At 33.1% G+C, this 15,477-nt stretch overlaps 2 protein-coding genes across 2 annotated transcripts; one reads left to right on the top strand and one right to left on the bottom strand.

The window, feature by feature from the left end:
* Positions 1–786: 786 nt before the first annotated feature.
* Positions 787–1,472, bottom strand: LOC116015933 (heavy metal-associated isoprenylated plant protein 39-like). The gene is made up of 3 exons (XM_031256104.1): positions 1,442–1,472; positions 1,186–1,264; positions 787–1,094 (listed from the first exon to the last, which is right to left on the bottom strand). Exons 1-3 carry the CDS (start codon positions 1,448–1,450, stop codon positions 823–825), a joined length of 360 nt encoding a protein of 119 aa, XP_031111964.1. The 5' UTR covers positions 1,451–1,472; the 3' UTR covers positions 787–822.
* Positions 1,473–10,785: 9,313 nt separating this feature from the next.
* Positions 10,786–15,242, top strand: LOC116020039 (putative phosphatidylglycerol/phosphatidylinositol transfer protein DDB_G0278295). Its single transcript, XM_031260495.1, has 5 exons — positions 10,786–10,846; positions 13,168–13,284; positions 13,562–13,660; positions 13,933–14,093; positions 15,061–15,242. The coding sequence occupies exons 2-5, from the start codon at positions 13,191–13,193 to the stop codon at positions 15,157–15,159; spliced, it is 453 nt and encodes a 150-aa protein (XP_031116355.1). The 5' UTR covers positions 10,786–10,846; positions 13,168–13,190; the 3' UTR covers positions 15,160–15,242.
* The last annotated feature ends 235 nt before the right edge of the window (positions 15,243–15,477 follow it).

The raw sequence follows: 15,477 nt of genomic DNA, 5'->3' as shown, positions 1-15,477 counted from the left end.
ATTGAGTAACAAAAGAAAAAATGAATGACTTATAAAATCAATTATCAATTAACATGTTAAGAAATAGCAAACTCAAATTACTTGTAATATAACTCGATTAGAAAATTAATTGCACATTATGACCCTTTTTGGTAACGCTTATCATTAATTTTGACTAATTTGATCACTATTAGCTATTTGACATAGTTAAATAGCCAATATAGTTTTTGATTAATTAATTTTTTGTAACAACTTATTGCTTCAAAACGCTAAAATTCAAAAAGATATTCGAAACAATTTTCTATCAACTTTTGAGAAAGTAATGTTGCAGGTAATTAGCTAGTAGCTAACAACTAATTTACCAACCATTTCTCTACAATCAGTTAATACTATCAACTAGTCAAACTCACTAACCCAATCGACTAAGATCTATTTACCAAACACCCACTATAACATAAAATTACTTTAGTTGCATCATGATTATTGAACCATAACATCTACTGCCCTTCTGCATATTGACTTTGACTTTTACTTCTAACTTCTAAGCTTCAACATCGAAAGAGGAGAAAGAAAGAAAGAAAACAAAATCATATTGCAAGGCCAGAACTTGTTCCAAACACCTTTTATATGCACACCTAAACCAAATAGCCAATCCTCCAACTTTCTAATCACTCAATTGGAAACCAACCCTCAACATAATCATATTGCAAGGCCAAAACTTGTTCCAAACACCTTATATATATAATATATGCACACCCATTTTGATGGGAAAGTCTTTGTCGTGCTCTGTGATTTTGGGGTCTCGTCCTTTTTCTTAGCGTAACTCACGCTGACTATCTCCGTCTACTCTAAGCTAGCTCTTCCTGAGCTGGTTGGCCAGAGCCTATAAACTAATAAGACTGGCCCGGAATGTTTCAAAAAAATAAATAACAAAAAAAAAAAGAAAAAAATATAAAGAAAGAAAGTGATTGTCATGGTTTGTGGTTTTGGTGTCTCCTCCTTTTTCTCCGCCTGCCCCAAGCTCTTCCTGAGCTGGCTGACCAGTGCCACCACGTCCACGTCGCCCACCACCTCTAACTGCCCCTTCTCTGCCTGAATAGATGTGGAATCAACTCCTGTAACACAACCAAAACTTCCCATTAATTCAGATTGAATTTAATGAATATTGGCCAGGAAATTGAGTAATGATGGGTGGGTAGTGGGTACCTGAGAGGCTGACAGCGATCTTGAAGGCCTTGCTACGAGCTTTCTGGTCCTTCATAGAGATGCCAATCACTACCTTTTGCTGCAAATCAACAAATCAGAAAAAGGTCATCAAACCATTAACTCATCAACCACCAAAATTTCATGTAAAATATAATAAAATAAATTCTTACAAGTAGCAAGAAGCTAAATAGTACGTAGTATAATAATTAATAGTGTACTTCTAGTTAACATGAAAGATGAGATCATATATCTATACCTTCCCCATTCTTTTTGCAGGGTAGAGAGATAAAGTGGCAGCTAGATAGCTGTATTATATTTATAGGGAAATGCTACTTATTGCTACTAGTGAGGTCGGGACGCGCAAATAATATGGACTATATTATCAAATAATATATATGTAGTACACAAATAATATACTTTTAGTATATTCGAAATGTATGGTACATCATATTAAGACAAAATACATTATACATTATTATTTTGTATGATGTACATTCAGTACACAAATAATATACTTTCAGTATATCAAAAATATTTTTTATTATGGAAATGGTTCACACAATAATTTGCCCGCAAAATATAGATGAATTTTCTTAAAAAACTCCAAGTCCATCTTGAAGAAGAATAGTAAGCCAGTAAAGTGTAATGAAAAATATTATGTGTAATTTTATTTTCTTACCCCGACAAACTTTTATTTTTATGCACAACATCTTGATGTAGACATTATATTGGAACTTACATGAGAAAAGTAATTTATCAACCACATCAAAAATAAAATTTAGAGAGTAAAATTTTCGAGTTCATGTGATAGACTTCAAGTGAAATTGGCAACTAATATTAACAACCCAAAAATTATTTGGATTCTCTGTTGTACATTTCACGGTATTAATATTAAACTAAGAAAAAGTTTTACAATAATTAAACCAAAAAAATTATTTATTTGGATTATATTCACATTTCACTGCATTAAGTATTGCATTATTTTATTTTAGCATCTCTTACTAAAAAGTTAGTAGTTAGAAGTTAAAAGTTAATAATCACAATTTGCACGTTTGCTCGCTCGGGACCATAGCAGCCGACTATTGCAAGTGAATAAGTGATTTTTGGGTATCTATGTATGAACATAACATATTAATGCGTTTAATTTTAATTTTTATAAATTCATAACTCATTTGATTTTTTATATAAAGTTTATGGACCTAATTATTTTTTTAAAAAAAATTACTGCAAAGTAAACCAACTTTAAGTCTTGCAAAGCTTACCAACTTTAAATAAAATTTCTCACAAAGTCTACCAACTTTGTATGACTTTCGACAAAATTTACCAAATTTGGGTTAACTTCTCAGGAATATCAGATAACCAACACTCTTGATTAACGTGTAATAAAAGTTTCTACCAACGTAAAATAATATTTTACTCCACAATATTAAAATATTATTTAAATTCTTGGTAACCATATATGATCTAAAACTTCAAGTAACCATTACTATATAAATCCAACATCGATCAAAACTTTTTGCAAACTAAATATTTAATTTGCTATGTGGTAAAAATTATTATTTATATTTGATTACTTTGATATTCTTCATATCTACTAAATTATATAAAAGACAATGTTCTTAAGGTTCTAAGGGCATCTCCAACCAAGGAGAAATAGAGGAAAAAAAAACTGTTGAAGGGGAGAGAAGATTAACGTCTTAAGAGAAATTTCTCGAGAGAGAAAAAGGATATTGCACGCCACGCGTCAATCGCATGCAATGTGATGTATAATGGTGGGGAACTTTTTAATTAAAAAAAAATTAATTTCAGGTACGTGATTTTCCTTCTTAACGTCATTTTCTTTTTTAAGGTGCGTGGTTTATGTGATGTGTGATTAAGGTACGTTAGTTGTTGAAACTTAAAGTGCGTTGCTCTAAAACTTTAGGTGAGTGATTTTCCTTCTTAAGGTGCGTGATCTGTGTGATTAAGGTGCGTCAGTTGTTGAAACTTAAGGTGTGTCGACCTAAAGCTTTAGGTGCGTGATTTTTTCTTCTTAAGGTGCGTTGTTTTCCTTCTTAGGGTGTGTTGTTTTCTTTCTTAAGGTGCGTCGGTCTAAAGTTTTAGGTGCGCGATAATTTTCCTTCTTAAAGTGCTTTATTTTCTTTCTTAAGGTGCGTTATTTTCCTATATATACTTAAGGTGCGTTATTTCTGTACATGGGTGTGCGCATATGAGTTTGTGTGTCTATATGTATTCCTTTTCTTAGTAATATTCACCAAAGTAGAAAAGTATTTGATCTTTTATAACAAACAATTAAGAATATAAAAAATTTATAGATTTTTAAACACTTCTTTATACACAACATTTGACGTTGAAGAAACACACTCTCCAGTGTCATTACAAATTTGTAACTTAAGACCTGCCGAATGAGTAACTCTAGATAAGGTGACATATAGACAGCTACGTTGCCGTGCAATACTTTTATTTATTTTATTTTTTAAAGGGAAAATGCCACTTTTTTCCCTATGTTATGTGCATATAGCACTATTCCCCCTGAGTTATTAAAGTGACAGTTTTTATTCCCCAGTTATTTTAAAAGTGGTAGTTTCCCCACTGTAATGTTAAATTGACATTTTTGCCCTCCTTAAAAATAACTATTTCATTTATTTTTATTCTCCAACCAATTATTACTAATATGTATGGAAGATCACGGTTCGATACGAACCTAATCGAACACGGTAGCAATTGAACTTAAATAGTATGGACGGTTACGGTTACGGTTACGATTCAGAATTGAAAAAATAAAATAAAATAATTGTTGAATTTAGACTATTTTTAAATAATAAATAAAATTATAAAAATAAATAAGTTTTGATTGGCGGTTCAAAATCGAAATTAGAACCGAACCGTACTGATTTATCAAAATAAGTGTTTGATCATTTTCACTATATATGATTGTGGTTCAGTTTCGGTTCACGGTTCAACAATTATTTAATTTTATTTTTTCGGTTTTGAATAGTAACTAGAATCGTCCATACTTTTCGGTATGATTGCTACAGTATTTGGTTAGGTTCGAACCGAATCGTAATCATCCATACATATAAGTAATAATTTGTTGGAGAATAAAAATAAATGAAATAGTTATTTTAAGGGTAAAAATGTCAATTTAACGTTTTAAGGAGAAAATCTGCCACTTTAATAACATATGGGGGAAAAGTGCTATATGCACATAATATAGGAGGAAAAGTGCTATTTTCCTTTTTTTTTTAATAGTTTTAAGTTAATGTTTTAAATTATCTTCAAAAAAAAAAGTTTAATGTTTTAAATTGATGTTGGGGTTGGCTTTTGAAAATTAATTGGATTTGCAGGGATGTAGCGTGAATAGTAAATGAATTACAAATTGAGTGATGTGGGAGTAAGACCACTTTTAAAACTGAAAGTATATTACAAGGATAAGAATAACCTTAAGAATGAATGAGTCATTTACCACCCAATCACAATCCCAAATTATTTAAATTCTTACTTTATTATCATATTATTCAACCCCATAAAATTGCCATTCTTTTCCATTCTATGTTCTAATTCCTTCTGTCTAATCAAATGCGCCTTAATTGTTTGAAAGATATTAAAAAAAAATAAAAATAAAAAATTAGTTTTAAACAAAAACATTGGCTAGGGCCTAGGGGGGATTTAAAAGAGAAATAAAATTTAAAATTAAATTTAGGAATAAGGTTCAAATTAGCCACTGAACGTAACCTGAAAGTGCAATTAGGTCACTGAACGAAAAAAATGTGCAATTAGGCCACCGAACAGTCCAAATGCATGCAATTTCACCTAATAGCAAGTTACCTTCCATTTCATCAGGTTGTCTGCTTACATGGATGGTGAGTTGGAATTTTAAAATATTTTTTAATAATAAATTTTAAAATTAAAATTAAAAAATATTAATATTAAAAATATTTAAAAAGTAATATTCTTTTAATTTTTAATATTTATTAAATAATAAAATTAAAAAATAAAAATTAATTAAAAATATTAAAATATTAATATTAAAATATTTAAAAATTAATATTTAAAATATTTTAAAATTAATATTTTTTAATTTTTATTTTTAATTTTTATATTTATTATTAAAAGATTATTTTAAAATGCCACATCATCATCCATGTAAGCAGGCAACCTCATGAAATAGAAAGTAACCTGCTATCATGTGAAATTGCATGTATTTGAAGTGTTCAGTGGCTTAATTGCACATTTTTTTCGTTCAGTGGTCTAATTGCACTTTCTTAGTGGCAATTTGAACCTTATTCCTTAAATTTATCAAGGGAGTCATCTCTAGAGAACCCACCTTCAAAGTTCCGGCTGCTTTCTTATTATTTCCGGTGGTCTTTCTTTTACTTAGGCGTGATTCTTTCGTACACTGCCTTAAGATTTTAATCTAATTCGTATTGATATTTTTCACAGATTTCGAATTTATAGCATTTATTATAAACCGCTCCCAGGGCCGTCCCAATAAAAATAGAGGCCATGTGCGATATTTGAATTTGGATCCCTTTTAACAGGAATATTTATTAATCTAGAATCAAGGGCATCTTAATTTTTTAGATCATATATGATAGGGATTAAATGCGTACACCGAGTCAAACCGGAAAATACGATCTTTATTGATTCAAGGATCTAAACCCGGTTACAAGTCGGTAAATGCTCAAAGGGCTCGGAGGGTCGGCAGTGGGCCTTCCTACTGTCCGAGCTCTCTTTAAGTCTTCCTCTCGAAAATTCCCCCCCATTTTCCTCATAAATGTTCTATTTATAAGGGTGGAAAAGGCGCGGATGTCGGACCCCTTGCATGACGGAGACGTGGCGCTCATGCACCCGCCTCATTCGACGCGTAAGCGGGGAGGAATACGTGGCAGTCATGGGCGCATTGCGTCGGGGCCCATCTGGGGCATTGTCCGGCACGTGGCGCGCCGACCTCACAGCGTCGCGCCGATCAACCGATCCCCCGAGCATAAGTCATCCGACCGGGTCCGTAGCCCGTCCGACCAGTCCGGGTATATATACTATCAATATATGTCAAATAAAAATGAATCATGCGGTTTATCATTGTAACCAACATCATCTAAACAACCATCAAGATTCCTATATCATTTTTATCGTCACCATACTTATATTGTTGTGCACACTATTATTTAAATTTTTTCAAGCCTCACAATCACCTTGATCTTTTTTATGAAGATTAATTATTAGCATCTAACAAATTTTCATTGGCATCATCCTTTTGCTCATCTATTTGATATTTTTTTGTACTGAATTTTTCCTAGAGCTCCCTTTTGTGATTGAGTTAATTGCTCAATTCTTCTTTTCTTTTAATGCTATGAATATTTTTTTAGAAAACATAATTATAAAATTCTAGAAAAAAAATTATTTAGAATCTTAATAAATAATTTATCAAAAAACAAACTCTTGAATATATTATTCAATATTTAAAATTATTAAGCCAATAAGCCATACTAATAAATAATAATTGTGAAATAAATTAAATAATATGTACAATTAAGTTAATAAGTTTTAATTGATAATTACTAGATGTCTAATGGTGAAAGTACATTATTTGAATACTAAAAATATATTATTTTATATACTTTCAAATAATGTACATTCAATATACAAATAATGTATTTTTAGTATATTACAAATGTACCTATTATAATCACATATGTATATAATTTTTTCAAAAACAAATTTGGGGTCATTTGTAAAAAAAAAATGAAAAAATATATATGTATATATACTATACAGCAGGCAGTAGCCTGCTGTATAGTATATATACATATGATCATGTATTATGGCCTATGGGGCCCCCAAAGATTGGGGGCCTGTGCAATGGCCCTGACGGCTCCGAGTTAGTTATACATCCGTCTGTTTGCTGCATTAAATTGGGTATATTATATATTTTCATAAGATATTGATAACTCTATTTCTTAACATTTTTCGTCCCATATTTTTAACCATTTTTGTGTACAAAGTATCTAAACTTGAGTGGGAATTGAGACTCGTTTGTGTATTTTATGTTCATAGGTGCAATGGTTCACAACGAGCAACAAAAGGAATCTTTTTGGAGCATATAATTGGATCAATATATTTTGGAAGGATCCCACTCAAGGAAGGATAGGAGAAGCGGAGCGCGAACCAAAGAGAAATCATTTCCAGGATGCAGCGCCACGGCCTACCTCCACGGCTCGTAGGCTTGGCCGTGTGCCCTCACTGCTTCTGTTCTGTCCGCGTCACCTCCACGGCCAGTGGAGGTGGCTGTGGATCTCTGCTCTGTCTAGTATTTAAGTGAGCTTTCTGCATTTTTGTCCAAGTTGAAACCTTATAAATTTATGACAAAAAATGAAATTAACACTAACTATATATATATATATATATATATATATATATATATATATATATATATATATTTCCACCAGAGATCACTTGTCATTGGTGGCAATTTCAAATTTAGTCACAGACTATCGTTTTTATCATTTAACATTACAGACTATTATTTTTGGACACTTAGTCATTCTCATTACTTTTCCTGTTTTTAGTAAGGGCCTTTTTTTTTGTATATTTTTCGTTTGTTATTTTTTTCGATTTTAATCGGTTTAATTAGTTTAGGACTTTACTAAAAATCGATTGAAAAATATGATTACTAAAAATTAGAGATTACCTAAAGTCCTAAACCAATTAAACTGGTTGAATGAAACCAACAAAATAACTAAAGAAGAATACGAAAAGACAAAAATGCCCTTGCTAAAAAAAGAAAAATTCATGATGAGAAGTGATAAAGTAAATTCATCCTTGTATTTCGTAAGTGTATGAAAATTGTATGAACTAAGGAGACCAGATTCAAGAATTAGGCCTGAACTCTTTGTTGAATACTTCTAGAGAGATCACATGTAGAGAGAGTAGAGGAGAAGGGATCCCCTCACTTGTGAGTCTAATGACATTTATATAGGCCTAGAATATTGATTTTGACTATATGATATTTGACCCGAATCGTTTGATCCTATCCCGACTATAAAACGAGAGTAAGGAACGTAAAGGGAGGTTAAATTCGAAGAATATTTTTGTTAAATGACAAAAACAATAATTTGAGACTAAATTTAGAATTGATAATGATGATAAGAGACTTCTAGTGAAATTAACTCTATTTTTATTTTTATATAAGAGATAGAGTGGCTTGGTTGTTTGGGTGTTTGGGACGTTGTCATGCTAGAGGTCTTAGGTTTAATCCCTTAAGATTAATGTTCATTCACCATTCTTACTTCCCCAAAATTTTGTTTGTTCGATCCGCGTGCTGGCAGCATCCTTTAATTTTTTAAAGATAAATGTTCATTCACCATTATTACTTTTACTTCCCCCAAAATTTATTTTCTAAAAAAATTTATGAGTAATTTCTATATGTTATAAATGTTTTTATGATAATGTTTGAGAAAAATATTTTGAAATTATATTATGATAGATGTGATATATTGGGATTATATTGTATGTAAGTTTTTATGTCTAGGAATTTCTACCTGGCGCAGTCATAAAAATAAATTTCGAAAAAATATTTCTTAGATTTCTTTTTACTTGAATTTTTGTTGGAGAACCTAAACTTAGAACTTGAAATCCATAAAAAGTTTGAGTTGAAAATATGTTCCAGTAATCCCAGAAATTTCCGTTAAGTTCTTGGCAATGTGCTGTGCAGAAAAATTCTGTACGAAACAGTTTTATAGAAAATTTCTATGAAAATTACTTGTAGGCTTTGGATTGATATGAATTTTTTTATAGAGTTAATTACCGATTTGGTCCCTCGACTATTAGGATTTCACCACCTTGGTCCTCGACTTTCAAAACTATCCAATTACATCCTCGACTATGCAAACGTTAACCAAAACAATCCTCGGTCTATTTTTCCATCCATTTTCAAGGGTAAAATAGGAAAATCAAATGAACAGTCATCTTCTTCCCTAAAATCACTGGATATCACAATCTTAAGTAATTTTCATCTTATCTCAACAAAAAAAAAAAGAAGAAGTTATTTTCATCTTGGAATGCAGTAGAACCAGACTTTAACCTGAGAAATTAGAATTAGAAACCAAAGACATATCCCCCTCCTCTTCATTTCCATGGCAGCCTCTCTGAAAGCTACCCATTTCCTTCAACTAAAGAATAGGCAAGCCCGCCATTCCTTCCTTACCCATTCTCCGGAAAGCCTCACTTTTTCGCAAAAACCACCCATGGCTGCTCTCACCACCGCGACCTCTGCCGCCGGCATTTCTCAAACTTTCACCAATCTCAGGCAACAAGGCAAAGTGGCATTGATTCCATACATCACGGCGGGGGATCCAAACCTAGAAACCAAAGACATCACTGTCATAGCTGGGACGTGGCTGGCTGCAATAGCATCATCGGTAACCGCTGCTACAGTAGAAATACAAGCGAGCAATTGTAGACGCCACCGCCGCCGTTAGGGTTCCGGCCGCCGGTGGCTAATCATTTGTCTATACAGCGGCGAGGGACTGCGACAAAGAACGAGGATCATCCCCTCCATCAATTCGATGATTGAGACCCAGGTTCGCAGGAGCTAGAGCTTGCGATAAGTGTAGAGGAAGTGCCAGATAGAGCAGACGAATTCGTACCGGGATGTATAACGTCTCGACCGTCCAGACTTGCAGCAGGGATCGATTGCGACGCCAAGTTTGAAGGATCGTCGGCGGAAAGGCAAGAAAATTACCATCGGCGGCGCTAAGATTCCAGCCCTTCGCAACTCCTCCAGGAACGACGAGAAAGGCAATTTAATTTGATTAGGGTTAGCTTTTAGGAGATGGCCTGAGAACGACTAACAATCACAAGGTAGGAGACGACCGCCGATTCAGATTGCTGGAAATTTTGCGATTAGGATTTAGGGGGATTTTTTTTTAACGTCCAGGCTTGAATGCACCAGCGCAGGATTTAAGGCTTGAATGCACCATTGCCATTGATGAATCCACGCTCCAAATTATTTAAGACAATGAAATTACATATTTATCCTCAGTTTTAACGTTCTTCAAACGGCAGTTTGGATTGAGGACCAACTCGGTGAGAAATTACATAGTCAAGGATGCAATTGGATAGTTTTGAAAGTCGAGGACGAAAGTGGTGAAATCCCAATAGTCGAGGGACCAAATCGGTAATTAACTCTTTTTTTATATGTTCTAGACTTTCCAAACTTCATATATGAAAAACGTGTACAAAAGTTTATTACCAATTATTCTTCGGAAATTGCACCATCCATGTGAAAATGATTTGTACCTTGATTTGGATACTTTGGCCATGTGATCTCGATTTAGCAAGAACATGGAGGGACATCTTCTTTATATTTTCCTAATTGTTCTTTATCATTTTTGTTAAACTGTAATTGTATAATTAAGTAGAAAGCTAGTAGAGTAGATGAATAAATTAATTGGGATGTTTTGGATGTAGTATATGACAATTTTGTGATCATCACATGTCTTTGGAATAAGACAGAATTGTCTTGGTGTGATTATTGCATCTCCTCTTCAGCTATAAATAGAGGGGTTTGAGTAGTGAAGGGAGGAGAAGAAGTGAGGAAAGAAATAAGAGAGGTGTGGGAGAAGAATTGAGCAAGTGAAGTAGAAGTGTTGGTTATTAAGTAAGTTTTCATGTTCACCAAAATTACTTTCCCCAAAGTAATATTGGTACGTGTTTATAATTACCAAAATTATTTGCTCTAAAATTTATTTCTACAAAATATGCGTGATTTTATATGATCTATAATATTTTGGTGAACGTAAGTAAATTTATCTAGGGCTGTTAACGAACCGAACATAAACGAACAGAGGCTGTTCGTGTTTGTTTGTTAAGGATTTTGGGGTGTTCATGTTCGTGGTCGTTTGTTAAGGTTTTTAAAAATCCTGTTCGTGTTCGTTTGTTAACCGTTCGTTAGTGTTCATTAACGTTCGCGAACACGTTCACGAACGTGTTCGTTGTTCGTTAACGTTAACGAACACGTTCACGAACATGTTCGCAAACGTTAACAAACACGTTCACAAACATGTTCATTTATGTTCATGAACACGTTTGTGAACATTTAATAACCAAACACCTGCATATGTTCATGAACAAAATTTGTTCGTGAACAATAAATAATCTACGTTCATGAACAATTTATATGTTTGTAAACATGTTTGTGAACATTATTATTAAACGAACATTAAATGAGCTTGTTCGCGAACATTACTAAACGAACACAAACGAGCTTGTTCACGAACACTACTAAACGAACACAAACGAGTTTGTTCGCGAACACTTAGCAAACGAGCTTACCACTGTTTAAACTCTGTTTATTTATTAACCGAGCTCTAAATTTTGTTTGTTAATGTTCGTTTACCTTAACAAACGAACATAAGCGAACTCTTACCGAGCTCGAACACGAGTAGTTTGTCGAAAGCTCTGTTCGCTAACACCCCTAAATTTATCTATAAATTGCAATATTGTGAATAGAGATTCTCAAGATATCGAGAACGGATTTTGACGTGTCGAGCCCATGTGTTGTGTAAAGCTTGGCTTGTATTGCTCTTTTTCTCTGTGTTTTTTTCTTGGGAGAGCACAAACTTCTTTTCCTTTATGTTTTATCATCCCAAATGTTAAATTGAATTATGATCAAATGTGATCAATTTGTGTGTGTGCGAGAGAAATATTATTATCTCAAATTCATATTTATTTCCATGTTCATATTATCAAATAAAGTTCGAAAGTGATATTTTGACATGAAGTTATATATATATATAATTAGTCATGGAGGATATGGATGATGATATTCGGTGCTTGTGTGAGCCAGAAAACTCACAACTTACCGACTGAAATTTTGTCATTCTACCGGAGTGAGTCGGAAGAACTCACAGTTTGAATTTTTATTATTATACTAGTGTGGGCTGGGAAATTAATCCCACATATATGGAAATCGGAGTGAGCCGAAAGAACCCACAGTTTAAATTATTTTTTAAAATTTGAGTTGGCTTATGATGCCTCTTGGTGGTTTTGTTGAGAACTTCAAGGTTCTTCACTCGTTATCTACTCATCCTTGACAATATGATATATTTTGGAAATTGATGTGGAAAATTTTTGAAAATGGTTATTAAAGTATATTCATCAAGTTATACTTGAAAAAGCTCTATTATACTACATACTTCTACAAATTATACGTATATTTTTATTTATACATTTTATATATTATGAATTTATGATTATGGTTTTGGAAAGAAAATATGATTTTTCTATATATATATATATATATATATATATATATATATATATATATATATATATGGGTGAAGTGAAAATTACTTAGCTTATGCTAATTTTGGATACACTTATTTCTTGTTTCAAATGATTTTACAAGTGAACATAAATAGGAATTCAAGTTTGAGGGCCAACATAAATAGATTAGACACTTAGAAGATTTGATATATTTGAGGAATTCTTGATTGTATGGTTATTTTTACTTATTGTACTAAATTGGAATTGGATTATTATATTTATAGGATATTATAAATTAGTCTTAGCCTATAAGTTAAACTTCCTTTTTCTAGGTTAGATGTTTACACATTCGCAATATTATTGGTGATTTTACAGTATGGGCTAGGAAGACCCCCCGGTGTGGGAACAAATGTTAGCCTTGTTAGTGTCCAAAAATGAATAACGTACAAAAAATAATTTCACCTAACTCAATATATTAATGTATAAACTCATGCTGAATCTATTCAACCATCTCTTTTGAGGTTTTGTATATTTATTTATATAATTTTTTTTATTCTCACGTTTCAAGAAAAGATATTGTTAATTCTGAAAAAAAAAATGTTTTAATCGCCTGAGATAACCGTTCCCGTCTTCTTCATCAAGCTTTTCCGACTTTCTTCTCTTATTAATCGCCCTCTCTCTCTCTCTCTCTCTCTCTCGCTCAAACATGCACAGATCAGACACGCAGATAATCTACCATGGCGATATCAAAACCTGTCGTTGCCCTTTTCTTCTCTCTCTGTGTCTTCCTTCCTTTGATTTCAGCAGCGTCCACAGACGTCAAGTATTGCAGTAAGCTCCTCTTTTCCCTTTAATTTGTTTTTATTCACTTTTCTTCTTCTTCTTCTTCTTCTTCTTCTTCTTCTTGTTTGGGTTTTAGCTGTACGGTATCCCGTTTCCCAGATTCCCATCCAGCAACAGAGACTTAGATTTTAGATGTTTGTTTCGGATTTGACGTCGTAAAAACCTGATCTTTGTGGTTAATTTGCCCAGAAAAGTGAACCCTTTTGACAACAACGTTGTATGAATTTCATGTTAATAATTCACTTGAAAATATATATATATGCAGGCGAGACAAACTATGCCATGAAGGTGACCGGAGCTGATATAACACCTTTTCCGGTGAAGAGAGGCGACAACGTCACTTTCACTATCACTGCTGCCACAGGTGATGGCACTGTTTTACTTTTTTTTTTTTTTTTTTTAAAAAATATTAAGAAAACTCATAGTCACTATTAGAATGTGTTTATCGAAAACCATCTAAGGAGTCAAATTAAAATATTCAATGAGTCACTTTAGTGATACTTAGAGTATTACTTCACAATTTCTTATGAAGTTGATGTTGGATTATATGGATACTGTTCTTTTTCTTGGATCCTATCAAGAAATTAAGTTCCTCTAATTGCATGACTAGAAGTTTGGGATGGATTTTCCTTGCAGATAACGGTATACTTGGTGGAAAGCTAGTGATAAATGGCCTATACTATGGAATTAACATCTACGATGAGACTTATGACATTTGTGCAAAGACATCTTGTCCTATCTCTACTGGTTATTTCGTTTTATCACACACTCAAAATTTGCCACCGTATTCGCCCACGGTAAGTAGGCATCTTTGCAATTTCATTTTAATCCTCTTAGGGTACTTGAATTGGCATTGGGGGAGGGGGAAGCAATGGTTATACCCTGCACCACGGTGCACATAGCAATGTGCACCACGTACATAAAACGACGTCGTTTCGGTGTTAGTAGACGCGGACGCGAACAACTCAGGGAATTCATTATCTATAATACACATAATCATTATCTATAATACACAGAACGTTTGCCTAGAATACACATAATGTTTGCCCAGAATACACAGAATATTGACACAAAATACACAGATATTAGTGGACGCGAATGATTCCAGGGAATTCATTATCTATAATACACATAATCATTATATAGAATACACAGAAGGTTTGTCTAGAATACACATAATGTTTGCCCATAATACACAGAACTCATCCTCCTAACATTCGAATGCACAAACACATCACAACTTGTGTTAATAACATGAATACACATAATATTTACACAAAATACACAGAACTCATCCTCCTAAAAATTCGAATGCACAAACACATGCATCACAACATGTGTTACTAACATGAAATCACAACATGTGTTACTAACATGAATACACATAACGGTTGCCTATAATACACAGAACGGTTGCCTAGAATACACAGAATGATTGCCTGGAATACACAGAATATTAACATAAATACAGAGACAGGCCGAAACGGGAAACATGATTTTAAAAAAAAAAGGACGATTAGTTTACAATGCTCAAAACGACGTCGTTTAGGTACGTGGTGCACATTGCTATGTGCACCGTGGTGCACAGTATAATTTGCCAGGGGGAAGGGAGCCACATAGGCCACAGCGAGGTCATAGCTAGTATACATATATGTTTAAAATTATCTCGCCACTGACTTATTTTCTAGCTTTGCCACTGTGTTTTGGCTTGGCCATTTTATTGTCCTATCTTTTAATTAAGTTAACAATGCTTGAAAAATACAGGGTGATTTCTCCCTTAAAATGACAATTCTAGATGAAGAGGATAATGAGTTGACATGTTTCGCCTTCGACTTCACAGTATCGGCGTTGGCATTGGACTAATTGCAAAATCCATGAGAATTCTCTCCAACATTCTTGTGTAACATGTCATGGTCATGCACTGAGTTGCAAGAATAAATAAATTTAAATTCATGTTTTGTTACTTATCTTCTTTGTAATCATGGTACATACACTTCATTGATGGAGTAGGTGTTCATTTTGTCTAGTGTTTATATATGTATTTTTTTTTGTTGTTTCTTATAAGTGGCCCTTACTTTTGAAGAGTGTTATAATATATGTTGGAATCTAATTTGTCCTTTACTGATCTGTATATTTATAAATCACAACAAGAAAATGCTTCGGCAGAAATTAAGTGTATAT

The sequence above is a fragment of the Ipomoea triloba genome, chromosome 1, assembly GCF_003576645.1.
Source record: "Ipomoea triloba cultivar NCNSP0323 chromosome 1, ASM357664v1".
In the NCBI taxonomy this organism is placed as follows: domain Eukaryota; kingdom Viridiplantae; phylum Streptophyta; class Magnoliopsida; order Solanales; family Convolvulaceae; genus Ipomoea; species Ipomoea triloba.
Note: the sequence above shows the minus strand (reverse complement) of the source record. Positions and strands in the feature narration are given on the sequence as shown.

Excerpts from the sequence above, each read along its gene's own strand:
- LOC116015933 (XM_031256104.1), bottom strand. Across the intron at positions 1,095-1,185 it reads GATCGCTGTCAGCCTCTCAG|GAGTTGATTCCACATCTATT; the intron begins GTACCCACTACC and ends GTTGTGTTACAG.
- LOC116020039 (XM_031260495.1), top strand. The coding sequence starts at position 13,191 with ATGGCGATATCAAAACCTGTCGTTGCCCTTTTCTTCTCTCTCTGTGTC. Across the intron at positions 13,285-13,561 it reads CACAGACGTCAAGTATTGCA|GCGAGACAAACTATGCCATG; the intron begins GTAAGCTCCTCT and ends ATATATATGCAG. Across the intron at positions 14,094-15,060 it reads TGCCACCGTATTCGCCCACG|GGTGATTTCTCCCTTAAAAT; the intron begins GTAAGTAGGCAT and ends TGAAAAATACAG.